Genomic DNA, 10,927 nt, shown 5'->3' on the forward strand with positions numbered 1-10,927 from the left:
GAATTTGAGGGTGCTTCAACCCTCAATGGCTGCATGTTTGAAGGATATAGCAGAAAGGAAAAATGAAAATGGAAAATCTGCTAGCTTTGTTTTTGATGTATTGAAAGCTCTAACAGAGGAGACTTCTCAGAAAGATGACCTAGAAGACATCAGTTTTGTGGAACTCGCAAGATTTAGAGACATCACTTTTCCCACTCCATATTGGTGGATATAGGCAAACACTCATTGCTATGTCAATATAACGACTGTTGTTGTCAAGGTTTTTGCTTAGTTTTTTGTGCTCATACCTTGGCATGAAGTTGGTGGCCGATTTATCATAAGTCTCTGATGTGTAGTTAAATTTTTTGGTACTTTAGGTCATGTTAACTTCTTTTTTTTTTTTTTCAGGACCATGATTTTGTAAAGCTGAACATGATTTGTTCGATCAAGTTATTACTACTATATAAATGTGAAAAAAAAAAAGTGGCAATATGTCCCGCTGAACTGAAGGAAAACACTTGTGCTAGTAATAGTACAATTTCTCTCATTAATTTTATGGTGTGATTTTATATTTGTTTGAAAATTTTTAGACTAAATAAGAAAACTGCCTAATGTTAGAGGTATCTAAATGTTTTTTTTTTTTTGGCAATTCAATTACATGCAGTATGCCACCAGTATCAAATCAAACACTCCACTTCTTTCCAATTCAACCATAGCTAACCGTGGAATGAAGTTAATACAGGCTAAACAGCAAGCTTTCTAGAGAGTCATAAAGTCGTTTAAAGCACGGCAACGGTAGAATGCCAGAATATTGTAGTAGAACACTGTTCTGTTCGGAGGCCTAATTATCTCACAACATTAACGGAGACAAACATGAAGAAAATTCAATTCCCAATGCAAAAAGCAGAATACAGTCAAATATCATAATTAAGGAAGCCATTAATTTCAATAAGATTGGCCCCATATCAGCAATCACCCACATAAAAACTGGGGGTTATAACAGGTGATCTCAAGAGAGACTCTGGATAGAAAGCGCACCGCCACTTATATACAATGTAAGCTTCCTATTAACAAGGCAACACGGGGCACAAGTCAATCTCCCTTGAAGGCATTATCCTCTTCACCTTAGAGGACACGAAGCTGTGCAAGGAAAGCAGCACAAAGATCCAAAAACAGAAACTGTGGGCCCTGGACCCTTTGCAGATCAAGCAGATATTTCTCCTCCCGAGTTTTGTAAAGCTGTCAAAAACCCATGATATGAATGAAACTGGGATGTCAACATGCTGATACAAGAGTTGGTCTATAGACAGGAGAATATAAGCAACGAGTGCATTACTCAAGAGGTGGGGAAATGAAAATAATCTTAAGAACCTTTACCGATTTATAATATATTACCTGAAGTTCAAACTTAACCACATTTGGCTTAGAAACAGAATCGTTCTCAATGATGGTGGAATCACCTCTGTAATAATGATTACCATACAAAGTATTGTCTACCATTCCGTCATGACCAGGATTGCCGGCAACCCATCTGCACTTCATGTTGTAAGGTCCAATCTTTTTCCAACACACATTTAATTCTTGCAGAGCTTTAAGGACCTCAGTCATTATTTCACGAGGATGAGCACGAGACTGCATTAGTTAACAGATAGAACAACATTAACCAAACAAGTTCATCAAAATTCAATCTCTCTGATGCCGCTCAAAAGGAACATTATACTTATACCAAAGGTTAAAGATCATGCTTTGAGAGGAGTTCACAATCAATGGATTGTTTAAACAAATGCAATAACCCAAACTCAGTAAAGAGTGTACCTGAAGCCCAAGGGCCCATTTTCTCTCAACAGGGAACTGGGATCTTAATGCTGCTCCTGGATAATCCATAAACCCTGGAAAGCGGTGACCAACAACTGGAGCAGTAACTCCGCTAGGATGAATACGGTTAAAACCAGAGTCCTAACAGTCAAATCATAATACGAAAACAAATTAGCCGTACATCGAGCTTTGTTTTAAAAAAGAAAGAAACAAGAAAATATAATATCACTAGATATATAACATAAATGATTACATCATCCATAAGAAACCATCTCCAAGCTTGGAAAAGTTGGATCAACTTACATGATTTACATTTTACCAACGTTTTAAAAACTGAACGAGTTATTGAACCAGGCAAAGTCAAAGGCCAGACCATGATTGGATCGAATATGATTAAGTTAATATATTTCTATTGTTATGTGTTGAATATAACATTAGAGGAAATATTTTATGAAATATCATTTGAACATTTATAATTTTTACTTTTTTATTATTAAATATCATTTTATTAGTATATGAAAATTGGAAGGCAAGAAGGTGAGAGGTTGCCTTCTCTTCAATTTAGCAAAAATATTGTCATTGTTCTTCAAAAACATCATGTAAGAAAATTAGTAAATACTTTATAATTAAAAAATAAAAATAAAATAATTATAAGATGTAATGTTTATATAAAGTATATAATTATTTTAAAATTTATAGTTTTATAATAATATATATACATATTTCTTGCACGTTTTCCCACTAGTTTTCCTTTTTCAATGCTTAGAAAGTATAAATATGCATAAAATATAGCTTAAAATATGATTTGAATTTTTAAAAATTAAAAAATTAAAAGAAAATCTGCCCAGCTCAAACTGTTTCTCGGTTTGCCAGTTTGAATGGTTTTGGATTGGTTCGAAACAGTTCCCAATTTTACCCTCCAATACCAAATCAGACACTAGGCTGGTTCTCAGTCCAACTAGCTGAACCAGCCGATTTGGTTCGGTTCAGTTTTGAAAGCCTTGCCTTTTACACAACTGAAATACAGAAAATAATTAGCAACATTTCCAGTTCACATTGGAAAACAAATATTACAGGATCAGTAGATAGTAATTACAAAGATGTAATACTACTGAAATTGAAACAACAGAGAAGATAAACCAACCATTGTCTCTTGGAATTCAGCTCCAAGATAGCCACTGGAAACACGGAACCGATTGTCCAATAACAAATAGTATGCTACAGTACCCTGAAAAACATGATAGGGTTACAAGACAAATAAGCAGTGACATAAGTAGAGAATTAAGAGTGAAAACCTCATTTTGCATCCGGTTCCGCAGAGATTCAACCAGTTGATTCCTGTCAAATCCCATGTTAACCACTTCCTGAAGAAGTTCCTCATCAATCTATTTTTTAAAAAACAGACAAAGGTTAACTTCAGTTTTAATGTTGACAATGGCTATATCAAGTAACAAGAATAGATATATGCAAAACTTTTCCGTCTGCAAGCTCTCGCGCACGCATATAATGAGCATGACCTTTTTTTTTTTGGGAGGGGAACAGGGCAGTGGGGAGACAAGATAGCATGCAGCTGAAAGCCTGAAAACTCCAGATATGTTGCATTTATAAAACTAGAAAACAACTTACTACTACATGCCTCTTTTTCATAAAACTAGTGGTTTGAAAATTAAGTAGAAAACCAAATACAAATGCAAGCATTTACACCTATTGCAAATAGAAAGGCTTTTTAGTAGAATATGTAAATAAGGTGAATAACATTGAGGCATAGACCAATTACAAAGATCTTGATGGTGAAATAGATGGGAAGTGGGAACAAACCAAAACCTTACTTGAAAAAGAATAAGCAATGTCAAAACCAATGTAGGAAAAATAAACCTTTTTTGCTTGCTGCATTGTATCTGGTGGGGGCACAGCTAAATAACGAGGAAGGTGAGCTTGGAACCATGGGTGTTGGCGAATCTCAGGTATGGTCATTCTCTTCATAGGATCAACCACAAGCATCCTTGGTATCAAATCTCTAGCACCAGCGGATAGATGACTGGGAAGAGTATAGATCCCACCCTGTTAAAAAAAAAAAAAAAAAAAGTAGGGCGGTTCACTTGGGAAGCAAAATTGATTCATTTCAAGATAAAACTATGGAAAGGACAAATCTATTTGGATGAAGGAGAGTTCTCAAATAGGATCAATGAAAATAGAACATCATCCATTTTTTTTGTCTCATCGCAACAGCCTAAACTCAAATTTTCAGCCTCCAAACACTTTAAGTAGCATTAGGCATCACTTCTTTCAAACCCATCAAAAAGAAAGAGACTAGCTATGTTTGGTTGGAGGGGAGGGGAGGGGTGTGAGAGGGAGCCCCCCAATTTGGGGGGGAGGTTTTGGAGGGGAGGGGAGGGAAAATTTTAAAAAAATTTCCCTCCCCTCCACTTTACCAAACAAGGGGAGGGGAGCCCCTCCCCTCCAACAAAAGCCTAAATTATACAAAATCTCCCTGAACTTTGAACCATGCACTTCTTTGCACAAGCTAAATTAAGCAATGTGCAAATAAGTAATGAACAAAACTAATAGTCAGACAGTTCTCTACACAATACACATCAGCAATACCTTTATTTTCTTAAAAAGGTTTGGAATGTTTTCATCATCAAAAGGAAGGGTACCACAGAGAAGAGCATATAAAATTACACCGCAGCTCCAGACATCTACTTCAGGTCCAGCATACAATTTTCCAGATATAACCTGAGAAACACAGCAGTGAAACCAAGAAAAGATGGAATCACAAAGGACGAAATTATACATTCTGTAATCCTCTAACATATAGTTCTGCTAACTCATTGCATTAGAATATAAAGAACACAAAACCTCTGGAGCAGCATAGTTTGGGCTTCCACAACTTGTCTTAAGAAAGTGACCATCACGCATGATATTGCTTAGACCAAAATCAGCAATTTTGACATTGCATTTGGAGTCCAAAAGTAAATTCTCTGGCTTAAGGTCTCTATGAGCCACCATATTCCTGTGACAGTACTCCACACCAGAGATTATCTGCCTCCAACACAAAAAGTAGTTTTAATCTGGCATGAGTGTCAACAACCACTTCATTCCAAAAGCTTAAGCTGTTAGGGGAAGGCCTATGATTAGTTTTATTAATTAATCTAAAACACCACCTATTGGAAATACCCTTTGGGTTTGAAGTCAAGACAAAGCAAAGACCCAAATATTTTGTTCAACAAGGATTGAACTCTAGATCACTTGGTCATAGAAGCTCTGTGTCAAGGACCACTTTATCCCAAAGCTTAAACTATTAAGAGAAAGCCCATGATTGTTTTTATTCATATCTCAAACAAAAAGTATTAGTTGATGAGATCCACAAAATAGATGTCAATCCTACCTGCTGGAAAAAATTACGGGCTTCATCTTCTTGCAGCCTGCCCTTTTCCACAATGTAATCGAAGAGTTCACCAGATTTTACATACTCCATAACAACATATATATCTGTTGGAGTTTCTATGACCTCATAAAGTCGTATAATGTGGGGGTGCATGAACAACCTCAAAATTTTGATTTCTCTTCTCACTGCAGCAAGGTATGGAGGAAAACAAAGCAGGGGGCAAAGAATCAAACAATGATAAAAGCAGATAAGCATATTTAATTAACATGAAGGCCTACAGCAGACATGCAGAATTTGAAAACAAAAGCATAAGAAATCAATTATGTTTTCCCCAACAATATGTACCATTACAAAAATTATGGATATCACAACATTGCATACCCTGGTGATCTTTGAACATATAAATCAAGAATTGCAGAAAATTTGAGAAAGATAAAAATCTCAGCTCATTAAGAAAATTGAAGATTATTCATGAGCAGACATCACAAACCTTTTTCTTCCATTTCCATGTTCTTTATTTTGCGCCGATTGAGGATCTTAATGGCAACTTTATGGCCAGTCAATATATGCTCTGCAATTTTCACCTTTCCAAAGGATCCAATCCCAAGTGTTTTCCCCAACTTATAATTTGGTAAAAACACATCTGCACTGCTAGCACGACCAGTTGAACCATCCATTCTCAAATCTAGAGGCATGGTTAAGAAACAAACAAGATCAAAATTGAACATGTCTTTGTGCGACAGTACATGTATAAATACAAACAAAGAAGAAACGAAATCAAGATTTCATTAGATATTACATGCACTCACTAAAGATGAAATCTTACATCAAGTTTCTGTTGGGGTTTTCACAGAACTTGAATATGAATCCCAATTGCCAAGTGATATAAAGTCTTAGATACAAAGTCTTCAAGAGACATTAAATTTAATGCAATAAATGTGCATATCAAGGCAGATTCACATTGCATTAAAGCCAAGCAAGATTTTAAGGCCTGGTCCATTGGGATACCCGGACAAGGCCTTATTTATTCAGGCTGGACTCCATATTTCATTTCAAGAACCAGACTTGAACAAAAGGATAAGCCCAATTTAACATAACTCTAAGCTTGAACTCCCATTTTGCAACTGGCCTTGTCTCATTTGCATATATAATTGCAGTCAAAAGTAGGATGGGACTTGATGTTTTACTTCTTGTTCATGATTAGCAAGGATTATAATCAACTTCCCAAGCCCAAACAAGGGAAACTTTTCCTATTTAGTTAAAAGGTTTGGAGGGATGATAAAGGGTAGTATTTTGTGACAATGCGCAGTTTTTGTCGCAAATTGAAATATTTAGTCCAAGCAAATTGATCCTTTTTCAAGGATGGCCCATGCCTTGGATGCATCATGTGCTAGGTTTGATAGGATAACGTTAGTGACTTCTTTGATGCTAGCTCAAGCCTCAACTTTTTTTTTTTTCAAGGAAAGATTCCCTTAAGAGATGTTAAGGATTAGGAAATTTTGTTGCATGTTTAAATTTCTATTTTACCTTCTTTCATCATCTTGTTCTTATATAGTCCTTTATCTTAGGAGCATTTAATATCTTTGGTTTCAAATTTTCCATTGGATGAGGTATAAATCTTCCATTTTTTGGATTTTATTGGCTCTTCAATCTCACTTGACGTTATCATTCAACTATACCTTATATTCTCTTAATACTCATTTTGAGATGAGTATATTCATTTGTAGTATTTCAATTTGATGAGTTCGGCAGTAACTTGTATCATTTGTGAGTCTAGTTTACTACAAATTTATCCGGTTTTATCAATTGAAGCAAGATATAATTGTAGGAAAGTAATAAATGCATGCGCACACGTGCTTGTTTGTGTATGTGGGTTTTTGTTTACGTGCTTGATTGATAAGGCTTGCTGTTGTTTTTTTTTTTTTTTTGTTGGGGGGGGGGGAGGCAGGCAAGAGAGAAAAGATCACAAACATCTCCCCTCTTTTCTCTGCAACCATCCTTTATGCAGTGTCCCGTTTCTCTGATACTGTATCAATGCATTATAAAGCATCTAGAAAGTTGTGCCAAAAGACTACAATATAAATATTCATAAGCATTCTCTTATAGACCTAAGCTTTGAGTTGAAACAATCATCGATATGATATTAAAGCCTACATAAACAAGAAGCCTAGAGTTGAATCATTATCACCTCTCATTCTCTTAATTAAAGTTTCAACTTTCAACACTAGGTACAACAAACTTTTGTTTTGTCCACAACTTGTAGCCCTACAGGCTTTTGTGTGAAGGGGCATGTTAGAGATTATCACAAAATTATTTACAAGCCTTCATAAACAACTTAACCTATCAAGTTGAAATGACCATCAACAGCAGGCATAAATTTTCATGTATCATGTGCTTCAACTATTATAACTTGTAAAAGTTTGTGTGACTGTGTGGTCATGGATCGTAAAGATCTAGATTATGTTAAAAAGAAAATCTTGTTCAAACAAAAGATGTGTTACACATATTAGTTGTATGTCAAACAAAGCATGAACATCATTCAATATGACTAACTTATTTTTTAAGAATTATGCTGACATATCTACCCATACCATATCCTATATTTTCAAAAATTTCTGTATACTCCTATCCATTTCATACTCAATTTTTCCTTCTCATCCGCATGGCATAAGTTGCAATTAAAGACAATAAAGCAGTTATTGATGGAGCAATTAGCATAAAGGGCTTTTGTAGTCCTGAGCACTTAAAAAAGAATGTCTTCTTATTTCCTTTACCCCTTTCTTCTGCTAATTAAGAAATTATATTTAAATGAAGAATCAAGGAGATGGAGAGAGAGGTGAACAAGTCCCCTACTTTGAGGTTATTGTTCCCCCTTTTTCTGGGAAATGCAGAATTTTTTTTAACATTATTTAAAAAAAAAATCAGTCAAGGGGACACAGCGAGTTGAATCCACAGTAGAAGATAGAGTTAACAATATTTTAGTACTTCCCTCATGAATCTGACAAAACCCATTTCAATCTCAACAATCCTAAGTTTCTGTCCCATTTCAAAGAAAAGACAAAAAAGAAGGGCGAGTCCTTCAGATCAACATAAGTTATCACAAAGCAAAAGGAAGAGAACAGAAAGGAGAAAACAGAACACAACATAGGGTTTCTCTTTTGGCCTTATCGTCATGTAGTAGATATGGCATACACAATGAACTATAGAGAATGCCTCATGCCCCACACAGCACAGTGGCATATAATGAGAGTCCTGTGTGACAACGTCACATGGAACAGAACTTCAGCAATGTGCCACATACAATGATTGCTCTGGCAAAAAATTAACAATTATATGATACTAGTATAAAATTTCAGCGTGTTTAATCAAAAACCAATCATATTCCATGAGATTGAACTCCAGAATGCGAACCAGGATTTTCAAAAGTGCCAGCCATATTTTAGAATGTAAAGTGCATGAATCTCACAGCAGTCTGCCGCACACCATGATTGCTACTGCTTATCAATTATATGATCCTATAGTACAATTTGGGCATGCTTAGTTCACAACCAATTGTGTACCCTTTGTTTTGCAACTAGGAATTTGAAGGACGCAAAGGGGTTAAACAGAGTTTTGATTTCCAGTATTATTTTCCAGTTTGTTATTGTCTTCACACAGGGGTCCCCATATAGGATCTGCATCATCAAATTATCTCAATGATTGTAACAGTGTTAGAGCTTAGGAAATAAATAAAACTTGGTACAAAAATAAAGATCAGACACTTGAAAAGGGTGCCATGTTCATGTTTAAACATGTCAGACATTCATATCAGACACAATGCAACAAACGCAACACTTCAAATTTTGGCATGTCGCTGTGTCAGCACTCATATTAGACACAATGCAACAAACGTAACTCTTAAACTTTTGTCAGGTTGCTGTACCAGCGTCCATGCAAGACGGGAAAAAACTGTACTTTTGCCCATCACTTTTAACGAGGATGAAGTGTTTAACATTGAATTTATTGTTATCAGAATATTCCCTTTAAGGACATTGGGGCCTTAATCATCAAAACAGATTCAGAAAAGATTACGATTAATTTAGAAAGTTCCATACGGGAAGAGTAATGAATAAAAGCATTAAGAAATGGAAAGCAAAGTAAATCATCTTTCCTTTAGCTAGCTTCCGGAATATAAATGAAGAGAAACAATCCAATATCATCTTTGCAATCACAGTCCATCTTTCCTAAATAGAATGCAACCCAGTTCCCCTAAATTTCCAACGCAACCTTCCGATTGAAAACCTTAACTTATATTAAACGAGGAAGAAATGTGAAGAATCTCAGCAGTAAATAATCTAGACGGAATCAAAGAAGTACAAAATAAAGAATCAATTTTGGTAATCGAATAAGAGAACCCCGAAACCTTACTGGCGAGGGAATCGACCAATATTACAAGATGCTTAGATATGCAGCAGCGAAATCGAACCGCAACGATGCGACAGGTGAGAAAACTGAGATTGATGGGCAAGTGGAGGACCCTAAACCAGAGGGTTGGGAACAGCAAAAGGGAACCAAGAAACCATCGGCTTCTCCTTCTTCGTTGTACGCATCACTGGACTGACTGCTACTACGTTACAGACGATACATTTAAATAGGTTCCCAATTCTCACACAAAAAGCTTTCCTCATGAAACGAATCTTACAATGCTGTGTTAATGGGAAAAATAAAAATAAAAATAAAAAAAAGGTCATATTGTAATGTAGAAAAATAAAATATGAATCTTTATCACATGTCTGCCATGCTGCGCCAGCTGATTTGTCACGTATATATTGTTATTCAATTTTATGCTTTTACTTTGACTAGTGTTTTTTTTTTTTTAAATCAGCCTTTCTGTTTATTGAAATGCAAGCAGTAATTTTATAAAAAAGTGATAATTTAATTTATTTTGATTTCTTTAAAAAAAAAAATTAGTTTAAGTATCAAATTCAGACATTAGTCGAGTTAGTTATTTATTGAAGTTAAATCAAACTTAAAGTCACTCTTTTTAAATATATGAGCATCAACCAATTGTCTAAAGCCTATTGAACATGAGCGGAAAGTGAGAAGCAGTGGATTGGAAAACGAAAGAAGGATCTTTAAATTGGCAATGTGGTGATCAAGGAAATCGAAGGATGGATCAAAAGCTCATGATCAATGATAACCTTTAGATCATTGGCAAATTTACAGTAACAAGGCATCAGGAAAAGAAATTTGGATATAAAGGTTTGAGATGTGTGCAGTATTAAATTACACAATGAGTTTCTAATTAATAGAGTTACTGATTTGAAGAGTGTAAAACTTTTATGATATGTGATGATTTTACAAAAAGTGTTAAAATTACTAAATATATTGAGCTATATGTTGGTTTTGCTTGTTGGTTCAATGAAAAAGATAACTTGACTATAATAGTGCTTAGGTAGTGTATGAATTTGCTAAAGGCTTGAGTTGAGTAGCAAGCTCATAAGCCACTGCAATGATAATATAGAGGAATTATTGGGCTCATGGCTCCTCCAATAAGTTTGTTTTGCTTGTTGATAACTAGTTTAGGTTTATTAAAGTTCATATGAAGATGACTTGTAGAAGTTTTTTTTTAAATTTATTATAAGATGAGTTTTCAAAATTGCTATGTGAAAATGTTATATTTTGTCTTGAGATTTGTTTGGTTGTGTTCTTGGTATATTTAGATCTTGTGCTGTTCTATTGTTTTTGTTGCAAAGGTTATGTGGG

General features: G+C 35.1%; 1 protein-coding gene across 2 annotated transcripts; it reads right to left on the minus strand.

The window, feature by feature from the left end:
• Window positions 1-751: 751 nt before the first annotated feature.
• Window positions 752-9,837, minus strand: LOC129308671 (SNF1-related protein kinase catalytic subunit alpha KIN10). Of its 2 annotated transcripts, none has more exons than XM_054949962.1 (11): window positions 9,590-9,837; window positions 5,673-5,867; window positions 5,183-5,367; window positions 4,654-4,836; window positions 4,399-4,530; window positions 3,670-3,855; window positions 3,090-3,179; window positions 2,939-3,022; window positions 1,795-1,935; window positions 1,375-1,611; window positions 752-1,218 (listed from the first exon to the last, which is right to left on the minus strand). In XM_054949962.1, exons 2-11 carry the CDS (start codon window positions 5,857-5,859, stop codon window positions 1,105-1,107), a joined length of 1,539 nt encoding a protein of 512 aa, XP_054805937.1. In that variant the 5' UTR covers window positions 5,860-5,867; window positions 9,590-9,837; the 3' UTR covers window positions 752-1,104. The 2 variants fall into 2 exon arrangements, with proteins under 2 accessions (XP_054805937.1, XP_054805945.1); XM_054949970.1 differs by having other exon boundaries at window positions 9,585-9,837.
• Between the last annotated feature and the right edge of the window lie 1,090 nt (window positions 9,838-10,927).

The sequence above is a fragment of the Prosopis cineraria genome, unplaced genomic scaffold (assembly GCF_029017545.1).
Source record: "Prosopis cineraria cultivar Desert tree isolate PC_DT_omini unplaced genomic scaffold, ASM2901754v1 PC1, whole genome shotgun sequence".
Lineage (NCBI taxonomy): Eukaryota > Viridiplantae > Streptophyta > Magnoliopsida > Fabales > Fabaceae > Prosopis > Prosopis cineraria.